Source organism: Pelobates fuscus, chromosome 2, assembly GCF_036172605.1.
Source record: "Pelobates fuscus isolate aPelFus1 chromosome 2, aPelFus1.pri, whole genome shotgun sequence".
Lineage (NCBI taxonomy): Eukaryota > Metazoa > Chordata > Amphibia > Anura > Pelobatidae > Pelobates > Pelobates fuscus.
Genome location: NC_086318.1, coordinates 136,300,046 through 136,325,766, shown reverse-complemented (window position 1 = coordinate 136,325,766; position 25,721 = coordinate 136,300,046). Strand labels below are relative to the sequence as shown.

At 42.3% G+C, this 25,721-nt stretch overlaps 1 protein-coding gene across 1 annotated transcript; it reads left to right on the top strand.

Annotated features, from left to right (window-relative positions):
* Nucleotides 1–1,535: 1,535 nt before the first annotated feature.
* On the top strand, nt 1,536–25,027 carry LOC134586854 (fetuin-B-like). Its single transcript, XM_063442733.1, has 7 exons — nt 1,536–1,794; nt 13,999–14,121; nt 17,008–17,095; nt 19,221–19,387; nt 19,600–19,713; nt 23,972–24,058; nt 24,405–25,027. Exons 1-7 carry the CDS (start codon nt 1,588–1,590, stop codon nt 24,981–24,983), a joined length of 1,365 nt encoding a protein of 454 aa, XP_063298803.1. The 5' UTR covers nt 1,536–1,587; the 3' UTR covers nt 24,984–25,027.
* Nucleotides 25,028–25,721: the final 694 nt, after the last annotated feature.

Sequence of the window (25,721 nt, the reverse complement as noted above, 5' to 3'; positions counted from 1 at the left end):
ATATAAAAGAAATCAAGAGGGCTGCACTCACCTGAACATGCATACATTATAGGATGCTGCTGGAGCCAAAATATACATGTCACAGGTGCCTCATTCCAGGACCCTATTTAGCCTTGACTTGCAGAGAGTCCCAGTAAGGAAGTATTGGATTAATCTTATAAGAGCAAGCATTAGGCTGCTAGAGTAGGACCTGCGAAGAATGGGGTACATTGACGTTGTGGCAGGCTTATGCAATATATGATCATATAATGTAACTAAACCCCCATTATTTTTGCCTATGTGAGGTGTTTTTAAATAAAACTATTACAATCTCTAAACCATTGTTTAGTGAATAAGCGAGTGCTCTAGATTGTATAATATATATATACACTGTTTAGTAGATATACTCCCAATAAAAAACAATCATGTATTTAGTTATGCATTGTTTGATTGGAGGTATATCTAAAACAGCTTACAAACGCTGCAGATCTCTTGTCTGAAGTCTTAGCAAGTCCTCCCCTTCTAATCCTGCCCAGACTTGCTGTGGCTGTCCAATCACATACTTCCCAATGCAGCTGAATGGAAAGTCTTTGCAAGGCAGGTGCTCCGGGCAATTGCTGCCTCTTGAGTTTAGCTCCACTGAACTAAACAACCAGCACAAAACCAGTTGTCTGATAGACAGCCAGGGGATGTAAAAAGGTTAATTTATAAAAGTGTACATTTTCTATTGAAATCTGCACTATTTGTAAAATGAAAACGAGGACACACTCTTCACATATAACGCATTTCAGTAAGCTGAAGTGCTTTGTTGGGCTGTCCCTTGAAGAATACTTCCTCCAAGAATAAAACGTTTTATTCACAAACCGAAAATAATGGCTTGGCTTAACGAAATACTGCACTCAATTTTTTTTACATTTTTTTTTTTACTAGTAGATATAACCACAAAGAAAACATTCATGTTTTTTTCTGCATGTGTTCTTTGAAGTTATAAGAAGAAAAAAACAGCTTGCAAAATTTCAGATCTTACCAGATATTTAATATCCCCATAATTTGGAGCAGATGTGCAATCTTTTTTTTGTTTTCTGTGATTACAACAGCTTTATAAATAATAAAAGTCTTCTTAAATAGTTTGAAGAATTAGTTGGATTTGATATATATAATCAATTCACATAGTCGTAAAAGAATGATTGAATTTACTACATTAGAATCACTTATGAACGAATTAACTCTGCTACTCATTGCAAACCCACTCATGTAAATTTTGGAAATTTGGATAAATTGTCCTTGTACCTTAATCCATGAATTGCAATAAATATGTGGGTTTTTTGTATGTTTGTTTTTTATCAGTTGGCCCTATAACAGAATATTGCGAAAAAGGTACATTTTTGATCACCTCGTTTAACCAAATTTTATTAGATTGGAAGCAGTGTTAGTAACCTATTGTGCTGTCAATATTTGCCACAATAATCAGTCTATAATCATTTACCTTTTATTTGTACCTGTTTTGTAAACAAAAGGTCAAGGAAACAGACTGATCTATAAAGAGAGACTATATAACTAGTTCCAAATGGAGCCGATGAAAGGACTGCAGTAAGCCAGTCCGTCACAATGCAGAAGGCTTGTGCATTGATCTTTTTTGCTTTAATATCTTTATGTAATGCTAGAAGCCCCCCCTTGCCCAGTCCCAAGCCAATTGCTTTAGACTGCAACGCAACAGAATCTCAAGCAGGACTGGCTTTGGACTTGATCAACGAGGCTCGAGATGAAGGATATGTGTTAAAGCCATATCGTGTTGTAAGAGCATATCGACAAGAGGTAAATATGTTATTTCCAGGAATGACTATGTTATTTACTAAACACCATATTATAAAGAATTAAGTCCAAATAAAAAAAAACTGAGGGGAAAAATAGCTGATATGGAAAAAACTGGGCAATTTGTTAATTCTCCCAGAAATACAAATGCAATGAATATTATTTTGAATTAAATAGTCTATGCAAGTTCTTAATTTGTTTTTAATATATGTAATTACAAGGAGATGGATACTTAAAGGTTAATAGATATGAGTCTCTTTGCATTCTAGATTACAATCAGGGTCATTTACTAAACTGAGGTTTCAAATGAATTGCAAATTTAAAGGCAGAGCAGCTGAGCAGAATGCATGACCTTAAATTAAAATTAACTTTGAATTCACCTTAAATGCTAATTTTAGTGAATAACCTCGTATGTAATGCTTCACCGAAGGTAGATCTCCAGATGTTTTGAAAACTACAACTTCCATGATGCTTTGCCATCCTAAAAGCATGTAAAGCAGGGTTGCCCAAAAGGTAGATCCCTAGATGTAAAACTACAACTCCAATGATGCTTTGCATGCTCTTAAAATACCTTTAGAATGACAAAACATCAAGGAACCTGTAGTTTTAAAACATCTGGGGATCTACCTGTTGGGACACCTGTTTATGTAAAGCAAGGGTGTGATTTTAATGTTAAAGGTCAGTTTGTCACCAGCTACATTATGAAGATTTGAAGACTAAATTGATGTCCACAAGTGAAATTTGTAATTAAGTTTAAGATTAGTAATTTGTAATTCAGTTTATTTACCCCTATATTTAACAAATATGTATATGTGTAATTTGCAAAATGAAATATAGCACTCCAAACCTACTTATTATGCACACCTGTGCGTCCATCTTACCTCCCTGTAAATCAATGTTATAAGTTCTGTCTTTTGCACCTGGCAGTCAGTATAGAGAAATCCTAAAGTGAAATATATTAAGATTTCTATGTTTCCTTTTTACTTGCAATGTTTGCTCTGGCTTTGCCTTGCCTGAACTGACTCATGTCCTAAATCTTTAATATAAATTTTATAGAGAATTGAGTATCTCTTGCAAATAAAGGTCAATACGAGCTACAGGTGATTTTCAATGTTTTATTCAATGGTGTACATTTCAGAGAATTGACAGTTTCCCTTTAATATTCATCATGGAAAAAACTGGGTATGCAACCTGTAGTGTTCTTGATGAACTGGCCTCTGCTCTGTGTATATAGTAAATATATGTTACAGAAATATGTATGTATGTTAGTACACATTTTGTGACTGCCTATATTAACAGATGTGTGTGAATTTATCTCTTGCCCCACTGTAAGTCGTGAAACCATTTTAGAATGGTTTGACTTTTTACAAACTCCACTACATCAGCCAGAGAACCAGAAGCTCTTGTTTAGGAGGTTCCGTTAGCTGTCCTTAGCTAAGCCCTGCAGTGCTGGGCTACCTCATTGGCTGACAGCGTCAGCTGCTGGGCTTACATCAAACAGACAGCTTATGGCTCTCTTTTTTAAGGTAGCAGAAGCTACCAGGGGACTCCTGGCACCATTACTGCTTAACCACACTGTAGTGGTTATGGTGCTTGGAGTGTTCCTTTAGCTGGATGTTGCATATATTTCAAAACTATACCCCAGTGCCCACATGAATGATCAATTGTAGGTATGTATAAACTCCTAATTGCATTTACTCATGTACACTGGATAGATCAGTCCTATATAACACCGTCTGCACATGATGCTTTAGTATTATTTTGCTACCTTGAGTCTAGCCAAGTTTATTTAGCCTTCTTTCTATATATAATATGAAGTGTATCTGATATTCTCCCAAATGCAGTGAACCAAAATATAAATGGAAAAATTAAGGCAACCATAGCAGGTTTTTAAAAATTTCCCAACCCAATGGTAGTCACAGCTTGGCTACCTAAGTTTCAAATTTGCAATTCAGATTTCAGAATTAAATTGGGTTGTTAGTGTATTGTATTATTATTATTTTATAAATAATATTAATTTATTATTTGTGGTTTATATCACAAAGTGACAAGTATGTAATGTAAAAAGGTCTATAAGTGAGAATGCGCTTGCCACCGAAGTTGTGTATGTAAGAGATGTAGTGCGTATGTATAGTGGATGCAGTGTGTTTGTGTGTATGGGGGTGTGGGGGGGGGGGGGGGGGGATATGTAAGAGATTCAGTGCAGGTGTATAGTGGATGCAGTGTGTGTGTAAGAAATTCAGTGCGTGTGTATAGTGGATGCAGTGTATGTGTAAGAGATTCAGTGCGTGTGTATAGTGGATGTAGTGTGTGTGTGTGTGTACAGTGGACACGGTGTGTGTAAGGGATGCAGTGTCTGTATAGTAGATGTAGTGTGTGCAAGTAATGCTGTGTGTTTAGTGAATGCAGTGTATGTATGTGTGCATTTGTGTGGGATATGGGCTATGCTCTGGGGTGAAAGATGAGCTGTTTTTATGTTTTTTATCTTTTTTTTATTTTCTCTTTATTTGAGATCCCCTCCTCCCTACCCCTTACTTGTGGCCAGGGAGTGGGGACACTACATTCCCTGGTGGTCCAGTAGTACTGTGCAGGGTCCCAGCTTTACACCTCTGCCATGTCAGGCAGGCTCTACTTGTGAGCCCCAGCACTATTTGGTATTGGCCGGGGCTACTGGTGTAGGTAAGAGCCGAGAGTCTCCTGTCCCCTTCCCTTCACCACAGAACCCTACAATGGCCCAGGGCCATATATATATATATATATATATATATATATATATATATATATATACACACACACACACATATATACACATATATACACATATACACACATATACATACATACACTGAGTTGCTTCAGCGTGATAAATCACTGATACTTAAGCTTAAAATAAACATCTGGTATAGTATAGACATAGACAGACGGTTGTGGTAGAGCACAGGAGCACCTTTATCACTTCGCCTGCCACGTAGCTTTCACCTCTGCTCCACTTCCCTGAACTCTGTGTGAGTTCAAGGCAACTGTCCTTGTGTGCCGCGGTGCTGTGGGCTGTGGCGCCTCCGCTGTTATGCACTTCAAGGGTGTGGGTGGTGTGGGGTTCTTCTACCCCAGTTAGCTCTTGGCCTGGGAAGGCTCCTCCGCAAGGGTGCATTGTGAGGTGATGCCAAGTGATGGTGCTGAGATAGCGGTGACTGTGGCCCCAGGGTCTCCTGCTTCTGGATGCTTGTATGCAGCCGGTCATGTGTGGCTTGTGGTTCCTCGCGGACATGTTCCAGCGCCATGCGGTCTCGCGGCCATCTTGAGGAAGGGGTTGGTATGCCCAGGTGTTTCAGCTCCAGTTAGGTAATGCGGCAATCTCCTCAGTGGGGACCGGGATGTCCCCCACCGGTCCAGAGGGGGGGGAACAGGACCGGGAGGACGTCTGGTACGTTGCCGATAAGTATTGGCCGGGTGGTAAGCGAAGCAGCCGCCGTCTGCCCCACTCCCCTCCCCTGTAGGCCTCCGCCTAGTCTCTGAGTCTCTCTCCGGGACCTGGAATCACCCGTCTTACGTTTCTCCGGCCGCACCGGGACACTTCAGGAGCTTTTGCGATATGTTTCCAGTGTCTTACTCGCCGGGAAAAGCAAGTATTTATTGCAAAATAGTAAGATTCTTTGGGAGCCATAGTGACCTACAATACAATATACAATAAAAATATTTACAATATAAGAATAAAAATCAAGAAGAGAAAAAGAATGAATCTATTCCCCTTATTTTGAATTTTAGTACCAATAATAAGTCAGTTTGTAAGATTTTAAAAAAACATTGGCATGTTTTAAAAGAAGACCTGGAGATTTTACCTTTTGTAAGTGAGCAGCCTAAATTTATTTTTAGGGGGGCTAAGAATTTTAAGCAAATTTTAACTAAAAGTTTTTTAGATAAAAATAAAAGTGAAATAAATTTCTTAGACAGCCAAAAAGGTTTTTATTACTGTAATGACTGCACAGGATGTAGGCTAAGGAAAAGTTAAAGTAGAAGTATTAAAAAGTTTACATCTAGGGGGAACTTGGAGGAAGAATATAAAATCCATACATTAATAACGTGCAATACAACTAACGTCATATACCTTTTAACCTGTCCTTGTGGGTATCAGTATGTTGGGAAAACCACCAGGAAATTAAAGATTAGAATAGGTGAACATATTAATAACATTAAAAAGAAGTTTCTGAATCACAGTGTCTCCAAACATTTTTTAGAACATCATGGAGGCAGTCCAGAAGGCCTTTCATTTTTAGGTATAGAAAAGATTAAAGTACACTGGAGAGGAGGATGTAAGGATAATATTTTAAGTAGAGCAGAAATGAGGTGGATGTTTAACCTCAACACTTTGATTCCAGAAGGTTTAAACGTAGACTTTGCAATCACCTCTTTCTTGTGATTTTTCATATTCCCCTAAATGTATTTTAAGTAATTTTTATCATATACTTTTTATAATTATTTTATACCTTTTAAAATAATTTCCTTTATGTCTTTTATTAACTCATCTAATAATACATTTTCTCTTTTTCCCTTTCTCTATATCTGTGGAGTTATTATGTTAAACTAATGTATTCTTATGTAGCATATTTTTAATTATTTTTATTAATTAATTTGTACCTTTGCACATAAAGTTCGATGTCTATGATTAGTCTTAGATACTTGTATTTGGACTTTTTCGAAGCGCACATGCGAAGCGCACAAGAAAAAATCCTTTGTTAAACCGGAAGTTCGTCATCCGACTGAGACAGAAAAATGACCGCTGACCCGGAAGTACTCGGAGGAGAAATGACGCAACCGGAAACCGGAAGTAGTAAAACGAAGTCTGAAAAGGCGCCTTTTTTAGATATTTAATCTCTGTAAATTATCTGTAACTTAGCACTTTGATAAAGACCCTTGGTCGAAACGCGTTGTGCAATATTCTTTACTGGAGATCCAGATTTTAAGCTGTGTTGTATAAATAAAGGATTTTGTTTTTGCATCTACATCCCTGTCTGGTATTTATGAGAAATACGTCCAGGAGGAAAGTGGAAGATTTGCATTGAACCTTTCATCACAATTCCAGCCATTTGGTCTCCTACAAAGACGCCTATAGTCTGAGCCACTTATAAAGGCTCAGAAATATGTGAGTGGGATATTTTCTTCTCCATTGATTTTATCTTTACATACAGGCTATACTATGGCTTGTGTTTTATATTTTTAGGTCATACAGATACATGGTAATATTGCATGTTTTATTATCCACATCTGGTTTATGTACCACCATTGTGCTCTCACAATATTGTTTATTATATTCATAGTGACCTACAGCCTGCTGGCATGGCCGCCTGGCCCCGTCCCCTATTATATTTATAGAGCGCCGTCAAATTCCGCAGCGCTTTATGACATCCATGCTTGGCCCCTTTTTGACAGTGTCATGAAAGGGAAGGAGCATAGTCATTTTCACATAAAGCCAGGGTGAATAGCTTGTTTACAACTATGATGTCAGGAATATATGTTTGTATTCCTGACACTATAGTGTTCCTTTAATCAAATTAAAGGAACATTCTGGTCACCATAACAACTAAATTAAACTATACTAAACATAACAACTAAATGGGCGCTCTCTTTCCTTTAAGGGGGTGAAACCACTCTCAAATGGTTTACCCCCAAAGGCTTCCTCCAGCTCCAGATCTCCAGGTCGCTCAGTGGTAGTCAACTTCTTAAACGGAGTGTCAGGAAGTGCAGATTGACATCAGGCATTGGTGCAGCTGATTGGCTAGAATGGTCAGCTGACGCTCTAAGCCAATCGCTAGTTCCCAATTCATAAACATTTTTATGTTTTCATGAATGGGGAGCTACTGATTGGCTTGGAGTGCCAGCTGACCCTCTAGCCAATCAGCGGCACCCCTACCCAGCGGCCCTCTGTGTTTCCTGACACTCAGTAAATTAAAGTGAACACATTAACACTGATATTTTTTTTTTACCTGGGGAGATGAGAAGGTCCAAAGCTTCCGTGCCAGGCCCAGGTACCAAAGCCTTATGATGTGCTGTGCAGAATAAAGTGCTCCAATCTCATTTTCTTCTCCTTCATTTGACACAGTCTTCTTTTTCTTCTGAGGCTCCTTCAGCAGAGGCGGCTCTAGACTTTATGAGGCCTTAGGCGAAACTCAAACATGAGGCCCCACTAACAAAAAAGTGAAAAAAATAGAGTTGCAATACATGCACACTGTCACATATACACATTGATGCACAGTTTACCTGTGTATGTGCCTGAGAGTGTGTCTGACAGAGAGTATCCTTGTGTGTGTGTGAATGTATGTCTCTGTGAGCATGTTTGCCTTTTTGTCTGGTACCCTATGTGTATGGGGTAGCTGCTTGAAGTGTGTTCTGTGATGGTCAGAGGGAGGATGGTGATGGGAGAGGGAGAGGGAGGTGATGGTGAGAGGGGGGTGATGGTGAGAGGGAGAGGGGGGTGATGGTGAGAGGGAGAGGCGGGTGATGGTGAGGGGGAGAGGCGAGTGATGGTGAGGGGGTGATGGTGACGGAGGGGGTAATGCTGCTGAGGGTGGTGATGCTGAGGGAGGGGGGTAATGCTGAGGGTGGTGATGCTGATGGAGGGGGTAATGCTGAGGGTGGTCAGGGGGGTGATAGTGAGGGGGTGATGCTGAGAAAGGGGGTGATGGTGAGGGGGGTAATGTTGAGGGTGGTGGGGGGGTGATGCTGAGGGTGGTAAGAGGGTAATAGTGAGGGGGGTGATGCTGAGGGTGGTGAGGGGAGGTAATAGTGAGGGGGTGATGCTGAGGGAGGGGGGTAATGCTGAGGGTGTGAGAGGGTGATAGTGAAGGGGGTGATGCTGAGGGTGTGAGGGTGGTAATAGTGAGGGGGGTAATAGTGAGGGGGTAAAGCTGAGGGTGGTGATGCTGAGGGTGGTGAGGGGGGTGATAGTGAGGGGGTGATGCTAAGGGTGGTGAGGGGGGGTGATGGTGAGGGTGTGAGAGGGGGCGATAGTGAGGGGGGATGATGCTGAGGGTGGTGATGGGGTAATAGTGAGGGGGTGATGCTGGGGATGGTGAAGGGGGGTTAATCTGCGGGTGGTGAGGGGGGTGATGGTGAGGGGGGTGAGGCTGAGAGGGGTGATGCTGGGGGTGGTGAGGGGGTGATAGGGGGAGGGTGATGCTGAGGGTGGTGAGGGGGGTGATGCTGAGGGTTGTGATGCTGAGGGTGGTGAGGGGGGTAATGTTGAGGGTGGTGAGGGGGGTAATGCTGAGGGTGGTGGGGGGGTGATAGTGAGGGGGTGATGCTGAGGGTGGTGAGGGGGGGTGACAGTGAGTGGGGTGATGCTGAGGGTGGTGAGGGGGGTAATAGTGAGGGGGTGTGATGCTGAGGGTGGTGAGGGGGTAATTGTGAGGGGGTGTGATGCTGAGGGTGGTGAGGGGGTGATAGTGGGGGGGTGATGCTGAGGATGGTGAGGGGATGATAGTGGGGGGTGATGCTGAGGGTGGTGATGGGGGTAATAGTGAGGGGGTGATAGTGAGGGGGGTGATGCTGAGGGTGGTGAGGGGGGTAATAGTGAGGGGGGGTGATGCTGAGGGTGGTGCGGGGGTGATAGTGGGGGGGATGATGCTGAGGGTGGTGAGGGGGGGTGATAGTGAGGGGGGGGTGATGCTGAGGGTGGTGGGGGGTGATAGTGAGGGGTAATGCTGAGGGTGATATGGGGGGGTGATAGTGAGGGGGGTGATGGTGTTTGTGTGTGTGTGTGTGTAATTGAAGAATGTCATCTTAATTGTCCCTGTTTCATCTCCTTCCCTTTAATTCTATTCTGTTGTTAATCATCTTTCTTTTCACCAGTCTCTATTTCCAGTTTAGTTTACTCTAATCTTCCCTTTCCACCAGTCTCTCTCAAAACCTTTTTTGCAGACTCCAATTTACACTGCACATTATTAAGGGCTCTATAATATCCCAGTACACCCTTCACATTACCGGGCACTCTGTAATTCCCCCCCACACAATATACATATCAGTTGTCTACACTAAATTCCCATTTTTATTTACAGTATTACTCAGTCTTCCACTCTCCACTGACTAAGCTTGGAGTTGTACACCACACAAGCATCTTATGATAAGCTTGCCTCGTCGTTTAAAACAATGCAGGTTCTTGGGCTTGCAACTCAGCTAGATTCAGTCTCAGCATGAACACTATAGCATTACTATATATATATAGTTTACTTATGTGCTGCTCTCTCTGTGATCACCTCACCTCCTTGGCAGAGATCATCAATCTTGATGATCTCAGCCAATCCAATGCATTTGGGAGGCTAGTGTGCATGCGTGGCAAAACTCTGCACCAGAGGCGTGACTAGAATCCACTGGGCCCCAGTACAAAAATTGCCCTGGGGCCCCCCTTCCATGTGTCCCACCGCCCCCCTTGTTGTCTCATTCCCGGGCCTAGGCCCCTCCATGTGACTCATTCCCTCTGCCCCATAGCCCCTCAATGTGTCCCATTTCCTCTCCCCTTAGCCCCTCCATGTTTCTCATACCCTCTTCCCTCCCAGCCAGGGGCGTATTAGTCACGAGGCAAACAAGGCATTTGCCTTGGGCGGCATTTTTCAGGGGGCGGCAAAAAACGCCGCCCCCAAATGCCCAGGGCAAATGCCTTGTTAGCCTCGCGGCTAACAGACATGCCGGTCAGGCGGGCGGCATTGGCGGGTGGCTGGCGAGGGAGCACTTCCTCTGAGCTGTCTGCTCAGCTCCCTTGCGCGCCGCAGAGTGAGGCTGGGAGCCGGAATATGACATCATATTCCGGCTCCCAGCCTCACTCTGCGGCGCGCGAAGGAGCTGAGCAGACAGCTCAGCGGGAGCTCTCTCTCGCCAGCCACCCGCCAGAAATCAGCCCAGCAGCCAGTGCCACCTGCCCAGCAGCCACTGGACCACCAGGGAGAAAGAGACCCCCCTCCCAGCATTCCCAAAGAGGCTGGGGGGAGGTTAAATTTAAAAAAAATGTGTTAGTGTGTGTGTGTCTGACTGTGTGTGCCTCTGACTGTGTGTGTGTGTTTGCCTGTTAGTGTGAGTGTGTGTCTGTTAGTGACTGTGTGTGTGTCTCTGACTGTGTGAGTGTGTGTGTCTGTTAGTGAGTGTGTGTGTCTCTGACTGTGTGATTGTGTGTGTCTGTTAGTGAGTGTGTGTGTGTGTGAGTGTGTGTCTGACTGTGAGTGCCTCTGACTGTGTGTGTGTTTGCCTGTTAGTGTGAGTGTGTGTGTCTGTTAGTGACTGTGTGTGTGTCTCTGACTGTGTGAGTGTGTGTGTCTGTTAGTGAGTGTGTGTGTGTGTGTGTGTGTGTGTGTGTGTGTGTGTGTGTGTGTGACTGTGTGTGCCTCTGACTGTGTGTGTGTGTTTTCCTGTAAGTGTGAGTGTGTGTGTCTGTTAGTGACTGTGTGTGTGTCTCTGACTGTGTGAGTGTGTGTGTCTGTTAGTGAGTGTGTCTGTTAGTGAGTGTTAGTGAGTGTGTGTGTGTGTGTGTGTGTCTGACTGTGTGTGCCTCTAAATGTGTGTGTATTGGCCTGTTAGTGTGAGTGAGTGTGTGTGTCTGTTAGTGACTGTGTGTGTGTCTCTGACTGTGTGAGTGTGTGTGTCTGTTAGTGACTGTGTGTGCCTCTGACTGTGTGTGTGTTTGCCTGTTAGTGTGAGTGTGTGTGTTTGTTAGTGACTGGGTGTGTGTCTCTGACTGTGTGAGTGTGTGTGTCTGTTAGTGAGTGTGTGTGTGTGTGTGTGTGTGTCTGACTGTGTGTGCCTCTGACTGTGTGTGTGTTTGCCTGTTAGTGTGAGTGTGTGTGTCTGTTAGTGACAGTGTGTGTGTCTCTGACTGTGTGAGTGTGTGTGTCTGTTAGTGAGTGTGTGTGTGTGTGTCTGACTGTGTGTGTCTCTGACTGTGTGTGTGTCTGTTAGTGAGTGTGTGTGTGTGTGTGTGTGTGTTTCTGCTAGTGAGTGAGTGTGTCTGTTAGTGAGTGTGTGTGTGTCTGCTATTGAGTGAGTGTGTCTGTTAGTGTGTGTGTCTGTTAGTGTGTGTGTGTCTGTTAGTGTATGTCCGTGTGTGTCTCTGACTGTGTGTGTGTTTGCCTGTTAGTGTGAGGGTGTGTGTCTGTTAGTGAGTGTGTGTGTCTGCTAGTGCGTGTGTGTGTCTGCTAGTGAGTGTGTGTGTCTGCTAGTGAGTGAGTGTGTCTGTTAGTGTATGTGTGTGTCAGAGTGTGTGTGTGTTTGCCTGTTAGTGTGTGTGTCTGTTAGTGAATGTGTTTGTATCTGTAAGTGTGAGTGTGTTTGCCTGTGAGTGGGTTGTGTGTCTGTTAGTGAGTGTGTGTTTTTGTTAGCTAGTGTATGCGTATCTGTCAGTGAATGTGTGTGTGTATTTAGAAGGAGGGGCGGGGGGAAGGGTTGGGTGAGGAAGGGGGGTGGGGGAGTGCCTGGGTTTTGTCCTCCTGCCTAGGGCAGCACAAAACCAGGATACACCACTGCTCCCAGCCCCTCCATGTGTCCCATTTCTACTTCTCCCCTCCCTGTGTCCCATAACCTCCCTCTCACCCCCCCCCCTCCCCTCCATGTGTCCCATTTGGCCCTCTCTCCCCATCCCCTTGCTGTGTCCCATACATTCCCTCTCTCCCCTCCATGTGTCCCATTGTTCCCTCTCTCCTTCCTTCACTCAATGTGTCCCATTTCTACCTCTCTCCACCCTACCCTCCAGGTGTCCGATACCCTCCATATCTTCCCCCTCCCCTCCCCTCCCTGTGTCCCATACCCTCTCTCTCTCCCCCCTTCCCTCCTTGTATCCCATACCCTCTCTCTCTCCCCCATCCCCTCGGGTTGCAGCTGCGACCCCTGCAACCATGGTAGGTATGGCAGTGCTCTGCACTACATCAACCATCTGATTGAAATAGACAAGTTTTTGTCAGGCTCCCTGCCCGTTTGCCTTCCACTGTGGCTTCGGCTGCCGCAGTCCCCGCCAGTATTCCTTAAATATTCCTTAATATTCCTTAAATATGCACCTGAATGATGACGTCCAGGGTCAAAAGCAGGAAGGTCAAATACCTTCCACATATTGTAGTTAATTCTAAATGGAGATTAACCAATCAGAATTAGCTTATGCATATATAAGCTTACCTCGCCCGTGCCTTGTTGCCCTGTTGTGGTCTTTTGATAGCCCAATAGCACGTTGACTCGGTTTGATTGCTCGTTACCATCTTTGGCTTTATCTCTCATTTATCCTGATCTCTTTGATCCTTGACCTCGACTTGTTCTATCGTTGTCCCGTACCTCTGTTCTCCTCTGACCTCGGCGTTTATTCTGATTACTCTCTATTTTGCATAGCCGGGTCACTCTAAGGACCGGTATTGCAATTCTTTCTGTTGTGATCTGTTTGTTTCTTTTGGTTCCGGACTCGTGAAACTTTTACATTTGGCGGAAACTGACAAACACTAGGGGCATTTAATGCAAGTACACACAATGCAAGTACAACTTCATATTAAATGCCTGGGCCGAATTTTTGTTCAGTCCGGTCTTGGTACTAGGACATGCAGAGAGCACTAAACTTAATTTTCATATTACAAAGATATGCAAATCAACTACTGTCCTGTTTTGTTATGGAACTCTCTTCTATCACCCAAGAGGGCTTGTGTGTGTGATTATTTTTATATTATAGTTTTGGGTCTAAACTTTTGCATAAAGTGAGAGCAGTGGAAAAGTTACTTAAATAGTTTAACATCTTCCAGATCTTAGGATATATCAGTACATCCTATCAATTTGGTTTGAGCAGGGTTAAATATTTTTCTATTTAAATTATATATTTTGAGTTGTTTTTTATTTAGTTGCACTTGATATGTAAAAATTACTACAAGGAAAAATGTTAAAAAATTGTAATTTTAATCACACATATCTATTTGTTATGCATACGTATAGATATTAAAAGAAAGCCATTTCTGTCCTTTAAAAATCAATATATAATTTCTACGAGGGCAATTAAAGAGACTACCCTTAAATTACAGTGGAACAACACATTTCTCAAATTCTAGGTTTTGTTGTGGTTCCGAACTTGTTGTGGTTCCGAACTTTGACAATTACGTCTGTCCTCTAAGGGGTTAAACATGTGTTCTATGAATCAATGATTAGTATTATTTATTCCTTTCATGTTATAATTAATTTCCCTTATCTATATTCCGATTGCAGTCTCAGAAGCCAGGAGGTGGTTCTACCTACTTTCTTACTGTAGATGTCTTGGAGACAAAATGCTCTGTTCTAAGTGGGGTATCATGGAAGAACTGCACCGATGACGTCTCATTCCATAACACTGTAAGTACTGTGACGATATACACCAGGGGTTCTCAACCCAGTCCTCAAGGACCCCTTCCCAGTCCAGGATTTAGGGATTACCTGGGTGTGTCTAAGGTGTTTAGAAAAAGAAAAAACAACTCTAAGACTCTAAGGTATTTTTTTTTTCTAAACACCTTAGACACACCCAGGTGATCCCTAAATCCTGGACTGGTTAGGGGTCCTTGAGGACTGTGTTGAGAACCCCTGATATACACTGTGTAACATACTTAATATCATATATACATGCATATGTTTTCAACTTTTGCCTTTAGTGACTGTTTTGAATCAACAAACAAAAATAGTATCAAGAATTCATGGGTATGACAAAAATATACTAAGATTAAAAATAATATAAATCTTGTCTGGTGTCCCTTTGTGTCTAGTATACATTATTGGGTAATTATGTTAATAAATAGCAATTATATGTTATTACAATATAACAACATAACAAATGAAGATACTCAAGAACCACAAAGACGGCACATGCTGGTTGCTTTGGTTAACTCGTAGTAACAGCTCTATATTCACTGAATGCAGGCACTAGTATATCATATCATTGTAGCAATACAACCTATTCACTTCTGTACTACACATGCCTATGGTCAAATATATGGATTAGTTAGACTGTATTTTTGCTGCCCTTTTGATCAAATACATCCAGCAAGACTTTGGTAGACTGAACCCTTAGTAGAATATAATTTCACCTTCTGTATCAGCATAACATCTATGTCTGTATTTGTAACACTCAGATACTGCTCTAAAAAAAACAAAAAAAACATAGCTGACTTTTTTCAAGTTCATCTATCGTGGCTTAAGGCTTTAAATATAGTGATTAGAGTTAAAATGTCGTTCTCTCAGCACTGCTAGGCTCTTCTACCATTTGTGTTCTTTTAATTTGACATTTTTAAAGGGTTTCTTCAAATCTTGTGGAGTGGGTTCCTTTGCGTTTAAAATGCTTTACTGGGCACTATGAAGTAGTCCCGCCCCAAAAAAATAGTATTTCTTAACTGGAATCAAGCACCGGGAATCTGTCTCAATTCACAACCATCACATAGAAAAGCCTGTGACTGGTCCCTTTCGCCAGTCACCATCCCTCTCCCTCCTGTGCCCGCGGGGGGAGGGAAGGTGATGGTGAGGAGAGGGAGGGCCTACTTAAAAAAATAAAATTGCTGAAAGCAATGGAGGGAGGCATGTGGAAGTGCAATGTGGGTAGGAAGGAGGGTAAGGATTGCAATCTTCCTCTTGCAGGTGCTCTGTCTGCAAGGAGAAGATTATAATGTCTGCGCTGACTTCTGCAACCTCTCCGATGTCACAAAGTCCACTAGCGGACCAGTCACAGGCTACTTGTAGAGGTACCTTTCACCGACTCAGAGAACATGCGGGTGCTCTGGGACAGGGAGGGTGGGAGTGGAGATAGAGAGATCATTTAAAAAAAGAAAATCACTGAGGGCAATGTGGGTAGGAAAGATCGAAGGAATTGCAATCTTCCTCTTGCAGAAGATTATCACGTCTGTTGTCAGCGTGCAGTGCATGTTGACAACATTTGTATTTTATGCACAGGATTGACAGTAGACTGCCCATAACTGGGCTACTATTGTCACACGTTGTGGGGTGCAACTATCCCCCAGCAGACAATTAGAAATAACTCTGGATGTGCAGTGTTTCAAGCAGAAATACTGCACATACTCACTTCTACCCCCATGACCACCTCAAATCACTGGAGTGGTGGTTGAACTATTTTCTCAGCTGTGTTAACCCATGTAGCCATGTTATGTTAATAAATATAAAGACCAGGGATTTCCAACCCTGTGTCTCAATGCACACATACGGCCTAGTATTTAGGCATTTATAAATTCTGTTCAGATGGAGATACTGACAAAGCATGGACGACTGATGTACCATTAAGAATGGGATGGGAACCACTAGCGTACACTCCAGAGCAGAGCAGGATTAAGATACACTGCCACACATATATGCAAACAGATATACAATAAAATGCCACACTAAGATATACGCTTCCACATAGATACATACTGCCACACGCACACTGCCATATACATACAAGGACTGGCGCGCGCACACACAGACTGAGCTCTGTTTTAGCCACCTTCCTCTTTGCCTACCATTGTGCTGGAAGAGGGTGGCTCTCCTTTGGTCCAGTGGGGCAGTGATCTGCTGTGTAGGTCTCTCCCTTCCCTCCAGTGCAGCTTCCTTCTCACTCCAGAAGTAATGAGCTGCCCTGGTATTCTCTTCCTCTGGAGACGCTGGTGGGCGTAGTACAGCGCTGGGAGATTTGCTGATCTTCCTACCAGCTCAGAGGTGGACCCCACACATACAGAGCTGTAGTTGCAGGCCAAAACTGTGTTAACCCAAGCCCTAGGTGCCCACCTGTGCCGTTTTTGAGTAATCCAACTCTGCTCCATAGGTTAACAAGAATAGGTGAATAGCTCCTGGAACATTGTCAAAGCCCCATTTATTGTACCTGATTGGTAACTCATTGGATATATTTTTAAATATCTTGCAATAAACAGTTTTCCAATTTCTAACACTGATTTATACAATCTGAAATAATACTATTTAACAAAGATTGTGGCTGTTGAAGATTTTCACTAATTATGAGTTTTGTATATATTTGTTTTTATATATATATATATATATATATATTTATGATTCATGATAATTTTATTAACAATCTGTTACTCAGTGCAAACTGCTTCCTATGGGACTTATTGCTAGCACCAATATTAGACACGTAATTAATCCGAATGGACTTCTAGAGATTCTAGCATCAATGAAGGGAAGAATACAAGAAACTTAGTGGGAGACAATTTAATTCAACTACAATGTCTTAATCTTTATTCATAGATATTTGGCCGGTGCAAAGCCGTCATATTCATATCCAGGCCATGGAGGATACTGAAGTTGATCCAGTACAACTGCACCCTCAGTCCAGGTACTCCTAAGGGAAGAAGAGAATGAAAGAAGTAGAACATATATTTATCATTATTTTACAAACAGTGTGCTGTGATGAGCTGGCAAGAAATCTGCAATATTTCGGTCAAAATAACATAGATGAGAGTATGATTTTATCCTATAACCCCTTAAGGACACATGACATGTGTGACATGTCATGATTCCCTTTTATTCCAGAAGTTTGGTCCTTAAGGGGTTAAAGGAATACTACAGTGTTTGGAATACAAATGTTTGATTTTGTTCTGATCTAATTTAGGTACTGTTCCAAAGATCGTTGTGACAGTTCTGTCAGTGTTTAGGAAAAGTTTGTTTTTTGTAATCCACTTTTCTACCTCTGTGAACTGGTCTAGGAGGACTGTTTCAAGCTGTGGTAGATTTGGTTTGCTAGTGTAGATTATGGTGTTGTATGCATACATGTGCACAGTTGAGGCTTTGCAAATGTTAGGTAGATCATTTATGAATAATGTAAATAGTAAGGGCCGATAATGGAGACTTGGGGAAAACCACACATGACTTGGAGAGGGAGCGAGGCACTGTCAGAAACCAAGTTAGTGGATGAGCACCAATCCCTGAGTTTTTTAAGTTTTTGCCAATAAAATAGAATGCCATGATCTACTGTGTCAAAGGCCTTGACAAATAGCTCCAGTTAGGCCTCCTTGTTCCATGTCAGTTTGGATAATGTTGCAAACTATTTAGAGGGCAGTTATAGTTGAGTGATTTGGATGAAAGCCTGGTTGATCAGTGGTTAGACTACTCTATATATCCAGACACCAAGGAGTAATTGATTAGGGTTGCAGCAGATTTAGCAATTGCTGGCACATGAGCATTCAACAAACCTGCTGGGATTTGATCAGGTCAACACTGTTTTTTAATTTTCTGATTATTAAGGTGTATATTAATTACACTAACAGGCACAAGTCTAAAACGTAATTTCTCTATATGGGGTCTTGCAGAGTTTGTTTATCCACTTTGAAAGTTGATGGTTGGGTTTGGATTGTGGGGTTTGTATGTTACTTGTGATTTTCCAAATTTTTTGGGGGTATGATAGATTATTGTTTACATTTTCATTGATCTTTGCCATTTTTGTTTGTATTGTGCATGTATTTTTTTATTGTCCATTGTCTGTAGGCAAAGTGATTGTTCATGGAGCCAGTATAACGTTGACTACAATTAATCTGTAAACTGGTACACTTGAATGTGGTCAGCTGTAACCCAAGGCAGATGTCCACTTTTTACTTGCACTTTGTGCAATGGGGCATACAAATTCCAAACTTGCAAGGGCTTGAACTAAAAGAGTTCAATTGCACAGTCAGGATCTGTGCCATGGGATATCAGTTAGAAACGATTCAAGATTAAATCTCTTAAAAGACCTTGGGATTATGTTTTTGGGAGATGATTTGGTGGCCTTTATTTTGCCCATGCAGTACACTAGGCAGTGGTCACTAAAACTGTAAGGGAGAATCCTCCTTGATTCTATCAGGACAAGTGGAGATAATCCAATACAGCAAAGTATGGTTAGGCGTTTTCATTTGCTGTTCTGTAAGATTAATTTTACTGATGGATTATGGGTAAATTTGACTGGCACCAGGAGCAGAACCTCGCTTAAGCTCCACCCATTGTCAGGCTTGGTCATATTGACTGTTACAGATATGGAAAAGGAGTATTTACTTTTACTTGTGAATTTTATTAAAACAAAACAAAAAAAATAAATAAAAATAAATGACATACATATAGAAGCAGATCAGATGAAATGTATTTTTTTGTTGTTGACGTAGCTGCTTTAAATAGTTATCCCCACAAACAAAATGTCTTAGCTAAATAATAATTTATACAATATACCTTAATCACATCTCAAAAACAATGTATGCTGATTTTCTTTTTTTTTAATTCACTTAAATATCTGGCTAAGCAGCCATGTTGGTTTTGTTGCTTAACCTAACTCGCCTGATGCTGAGATTGCTCCATGTTTTCTGTGTGAATCTGCAGCAGCAGGAAAGTTAGGTTGAGCAGTTTGTATCTGCGTTTTTAACGTTATCTGCTTTTAATTTAGTTACTTTGCGTATAAACAGTGCCGTCGTATAAATAACCCAATATCGATCTGACAGTTCCTTCCAGAGTAATAGTTGGGATGTGTCCTGACTGCCCCACCATTATAAGAGATATCACCCCTGAGATCATTGCTAAGGCCGAGAGACTGGTAGAAAAATACAACAAGGCAAGCAACAATACCAATTATTTCAAGATACTCCACGTGGAAAGAGTGAGAATGCAGGTAAGGCCGCAAATTGTGACCACAATGAGTAGTGCTGAGTGTGATATTTCAGTGACTTTCTGAGTTTGAGTTACGGTAATTGTATGCAAATGGTCAGTGATGTAAGCTAATGACCAACCTGTAACTATTAGAATTATTTATAAGAGGTCTTGGATTGTTAATTGTCCACTTTTCTTGAACAGACTGTGCCTTACCTATTGTTTTTCTTACAGTGGGTGTTTGGTCCATCACATTTTCTATCCTTTACAATAAAGGAAACAGACTGTTTGAAAACTCAAGATGATGTTGTCCTCTCAAACTGCAATTTCCTTCCGGATAAGGATGCAGTAAGTATAGAATTGTCCTAGTTGGTATCTGTGTCTGTTTCTCATTCATACAATATCATGAGTGCAGGGGTGCAGTTGTACCAGGTATACACCCCATAACTTGATGTTATTTAGTCAGGTTTGTGCGATCGCTCATTAGACTTAAAATACATGGCAATTGCATATGGTAGGTATACATTATGTAGCCAAACTGGAGTTCTTTAATGCTGCTATTCTTTATATTTTAGGCCAAAACTTTTAAATTTCCTTGTCAGTTCTCAATAAATCCAGCTTTAATGAATAACCCATTGTAAATACATTTTACCAGTTTCTTGCTGATACAGTGCTACACTTATAAAAGCTACCAGTTACTAAAGCATAGCTGTGGAGTGAGTTTATAGAATTCATTAAACTCATTACATTGTTCTAATTTTCTTTGCAAAGACTGACTCCACGATGTTTCTCCTACAAGTAGGGCTGGGCAGGGGCGGATCCTGTGCTTGGCAGACAGTAACACACAGTTACAGGCAGACAGTCACACACAGTTGCAGGCAGACAGTCACATGCACACAGTTGCATGCAGACAGTCACACACACAGTTAAAGGCAGCAGCAGACAGTTACACGCACACAGTCACAGACAGATAGTCACACACACGGTTACAGGCAACATCAAACAGTTACAGGCAGACAGTCACATGCACACAGTCGCATGCAGACAGTCACACACACACACAGTTAAAGGCAGCAGCAGACAGTCACACGCACACAGTCACAGACAGATAGTCACACACGGGTACAGGCAACATCAAACAGTTACAGGCAGACAGTCACATGCACACAGTCGCATGCAGAAAGGCAGCAGCAGACAGTCACACGCACACAGTCACAGACAGTCACACACATAGTTATAGGCAACATCAAACAGTCACAGGCAGACAGTCACACACACATAGTCACATGCAGACAGTCACACACACAGTTATAGACAGCCAGTTACACACACAGTTACAGGCAGACAGTCACATATACAGTCACTCACACACACAGTAACATGAAGAGTCACCCACACACACACACAGTTACAGGCAACAACACAGAGTCACACACAGTTACAGGCAGGTACACACTGTCACAGGCAGTCACACACACACAGTTCCAGGCAGACAGTCACACACACAAATACACACAGTTACAAGCAGACAATTACATATACACACACACAGTTACAGGCAGACAGTTTTACACACACACAAACAGACACACACACACACACACACTCTTACTTACAGACAGGAGCTGGAGGAGGAGTGGATTCCCTGAAGTCCTTCCCTGGAGGCCTGTTAGGTGGAGAAGCAGGGATTCCTTCTTGCTGCACCTTCATGTGCTGCAGTAACAGCAGCGGGTAAGGGCCATATTAAGCCCTGCCCCCGCTGCTGGTCTGACTCCACCCCTGATTTTGCTTAGCTCCACCCCACCTACCTCACCTGTGGCCAGTTCAGCTGGTCTTTGCGTGTGTAAGCTGTTCCGGCCACCTGGCACCCTAACTATCATGGGGCACTGTGCGGCCGTACAGCTTACACAGCCCCCCGACCAGAGTCATGGCACCCCGTACCTGGTGGCACCCGGGGCAGATTCCCCCTCAGTATGCCACTGGGGCTGGGTTAATGTTCTATGGTGCATTATAAAGGGGAACTGTCACTTTTTAGGATTTGTATTATTATGTTTTATGTATCCCTTATATTTAACAAATACATATTTGTGGGGTGTGAAAAATTAAATTAAATTTGGAAATTAACAACTCTTTAGCCTGCAACAGCAAGTGTTCAACTTACCTACATTTCACCTGCCTGTCAAACATTGTTAAAAGCTCTGTCTTTAGCACCTGGCAGCCAGCATATGGAGAGTAGTGGAGAAATGTATTTGCATTGTATGCCCTGGCTGTGTGTGATCTAGAATGGATGTGATGGAATTTGCTAAAAACTTTTTAAAACAATCGAAAATAAAGAAGATATTAAAGGGACACTATAGTCACCTGAACAACTTCAGCTTAATGAGGTTGTTCAGGTGAGTGCTACAGCTCCCTCCAGCCTTTTTCTTGTAAGCACTGTATTTTCATAGAAAATGCAGTGTTTACATTGGAAGCTTGGAACACCTCTTGTTGCAGTCAATCAGACGGCCACCAGAGGGACTTCCGAGTTCAGAGGCCCTAAAAAGGCCTCACGTCTGACGTATTCACGCATGGGTGAATACTTCAGACATGCTATCAGCACACAAAGCACTGTGCACACGCCTTGTGTACTGAGGCTGTCAGCACTGCGTGGGAGTGGCTTAAGAAGACAGGTCTGAAAAGGCTGAAGACGGAGGAGGAGAGGATTCAAACAGTAAGTAAATTTATTTAGTGAGTGTGGGTGGGTGACTGAGGGTGAGTGGGTGAGGATGGATGATGGGAGTGGATGGATGATATGGATGATGGGAGTAGATGGATTTGGGAATGGATTTGGATGATGGGAGTGGAAGGATGATGGGAGTGGATGAATTTGGATGATGGAAGTGGATGGATGATGGGATTGGATTGATTTGGGGATGGATTTGGATGATGGGAGTGGATGGATGATGGGAGTGGATGAATTTGGATGATGGGAGTGGATGGATGATGGGATTGGATTGATTTGGGGATGGATTTGGATGATGGGAGTGGATGGATGTGGATGATGGGAGCGGATGATATGGATGATGGGAGTGGATGGATGTGGATGATGGGAGTGGATGGATGATGGGATTGGATGGATTTGTGGATGGATATGGATGATGGGAGTGGATGGATGATATGGATGATGGGGATGTATATGGATGATGGGGATGGATGGATGAGGATGATGGGAGTGGATGGATGATATGGATGATGGGAGTGGATGATTTGGATGATGGGAGTGGATGGATTTGGATGATGGGATTGGATGGATGATGGGAGTGGATGGATGGATGGATATGGATGATGGGAGTGGATGGATGATGGGGATGGATGGATGGATATGGATGATGGGGATGGATGAGGATGATGGGAGTGGATGGATGATATGGATGATGGGAGTGGATGATTTGGATGATGGGAGTGGATGGATTTGGATGATGGGATTGGATGGATATGGATGATGGGGATGGATGGATAATGGGAATGGATGGATGATGGGGATGGATGATGGGGATGGATGATGGGGATGATAGGAATGGATGGATGATGGGGATGGATATGGATGATGGGGATGGATGGATGATGGGGATGGATGGATGATGGGGATGGATGGATATGTATGATTGGGATGGATATGGATGATGGGGATGGATGATGGGAATGGATGGATGATGGGGATGGATGGATATGGATGGTGGGGATGATATGGATGATGGGAATGGATGGATGATGGGGATGGATGGATATGGATTATGGGGATGGATAGATGATGGGGATGGATATGGATGATGGGAATGGATGATGGAAATGGATGGATGATGGGAATGGATGATGGGGATGGATATGGATGATGGGAATGGATGTTGGGGATGGATATGGATGATGGGGATGGGTGGATGATGGGGATGGATGATGGGGATGGATATGGATGATGGGGATGGATGGATATGGATGATGGGGATGGATGGATATGGATGGAGAAAGAGTGTGTGTATGTCTAATTTTTTACTACTTGTGTGTTTGCATAGAAACACTATATATAGAGAGATCTCTATATATAGTGTTTATAGGCAAACACAGTTTGGCTGAGGAGGGGGGCGGGTATAGAAAGTGAGCTGAGCTGTCAGTCAGACAGCTCAGCTCGCGAACGGGCATTCCGTGCACATGCGCGGTTGAGCGCTGAGTTTCTTCATAGGGCGGCATTCAATGCCGCTCTATGAAGAATGCGATTGGTGCAGCGCGAAACCGCGCATGCACACCACATCGCGATGACGAAAAAGGGGGCGTGGCCTAGCGGGGAGCTCGGCGCTGGAACGGAGGTAAGCTTTATTATTAAAACTTACTTGGATTTTTTTTTTTTTTTTTTATGATAAGTTCATATAAAAGCAAGAAAGAAGGCTGGGGGACCTGTCTTTCTTGCTTTTATATGTTGACTATGGAATCCCTTTAAGAGAAATTAGATGACAAATCTCTCTAGAGACTGTTTTGTTATATGACTGTACTGGCACATCATTGGAAAGTCAGCACTGATAGTGTAATTGTTTATGTATTTTGAAAATGGTGACTGCTTTCTTATCTCCTACAGGATGTTGGGTACTGCACTGGTAGCATATGGGAACATCCTGTGCAAAGTGAAGGTTCTAGTGTGTCCTGTGAAATATATGAACCTAAGGTAAAATAACCCAGAGCATTAACTATCAGGTTTATTATTTGAATAAAGCATCTTGCAATGAAAAGTTATAAATATATATACGGTCTACCATACACACTGCTAAAAATTCAGACACAATGCCAGATTACCTTTGATTTACATTGGTAAAGAGGTTTTTTATAGATGTGAAATAGTTAAGACTTTAAGGGCATTAGGTTCAGTCTCCTATGCACAACAGTTTCTAGCAAAATGTGTTTCAAATAGTGAGAAATTAGTTATTGCAGCTGAGAGACAAAACAGACTACCGTGTATTAGTAGATAAACCCATATGGCAAGCAATACTGATTATCTAATGTCTACTTTAAAGGATGATGTGGACGATGACCATCATCATGGACATCATAAGTGCAAACAACAGAGCATAGACCCTAAACCTGAAGTTCATCAGGTACCAGAACAACACAAGGAGCCAAATGAGAAGCAAGGCAAAGGTCATAAACCCAGTTGTAAGGAATGTGTCTCACAAAAACATCATGAAGATAACTGCAGGCCACATCATCACCATAACCGACATCCTCATCATGATCATCACCGACATCACCATGACCATCATCACGATCATCCACATCCACATCCTCATGGGCATCATCATCCCCATCATCATGGGCAAGGCCATAATCATACTTCATCTGAAAAACAAGGCAGCTCATCTGAAGAACATACAGACAAGAAAACTTATATTAAAAAGTCTAAAGGTTCCATTCAGATTACCTATGTTGATGATGATGGTGTTCTACAAGAACCAACCATTGCTCACCAAACTTCAGGGAAACATCATCACTTTGTTATTGACTTCCCTGTTCCTATATCTCATCTGGAGACCTGTCCTGGGGAACCTAAAGAAGAGTTGCCACTGATTTCAAAGTATTTTCCTGTTGAGAAATAAAAATACTTTAAAGATGACCACAAATAAACATTTCTGAATTGTTATTATAGATATGTTCTTTTTTAATTACATGATAGTGATAACAAATGGTAACAGGGATAACATCCCTATAATACCTTAAATATGTTAAAAGGTGAATCTTTAAAAAGAGTGTCACAATATTTGTCATGGCTTTCCAGATAGGAGAGATGGCATCTTTTGCAGAATTCTAAAAATCTGGCAGTAGAGAAAAATATTTGGTGACAGTTCTACATGGTGTGTCTGCTTGGCTTTCTTGGTAGGTAGGGTTACCTAAAGGAAAACCGAAACTTTTCATTTAAGGCCTATGAAGTGTAAGATGTTTCAAAGCCACAAAAGTGGAGAACAAAAAGAAAATCGACACATTGTATATCAAAGTCTGGGTGTACAACAGGGCTTAAAATAGAAGGCGTGAGTTGTTGGTTTTAACCCTTTAGAAACCTTAGGACTTTTCATGCCAACCTGGACATTGTGGGTTTTATAGTCCCTCAGGATGGCATGAAACATCCTGTATTTGTAACATGTAACAAACCAAATGTTATGGAAGATTGGCTTTATCACTAGCTCTATTACACTCCAGTGGAAGGAGATTCGTGATACAAAGTGTCTCACAGTGAAAGAAGAAGTACTGAGGCAATCTAAAAAAAAACAACAAATCTTTATTTAACCATTTTAGTGTGGATCACAAATTTTATTCTGTGATTAGTCTGATCAGGACAT

Excerpts from the sequence above, each read along its gene's own strand:
- LOC134586854 (XM_063442733.1), top strand. The coding sequence starts at position 1,588 with ATGCAGAAGGCTTGTGCATTGATCTTTTTTGCTTTAATATCTTTATGT. Across the intron at positions 17,096-19,220 it reads CAACTGCACCCTCAGTCCAG|TTCCTTCCAGAGTAATAGTT; the intron begins GTACTCCTAAGG and ends TCGATCTGACAG. Across the intron at positions 19,714-23,971 it reads TCCTTCCGGATAAGGATGCA|GATGTTGGGTACTGCACTGG; the intron begins GTAAGTATAGAA and ends TATCTCCTACAG.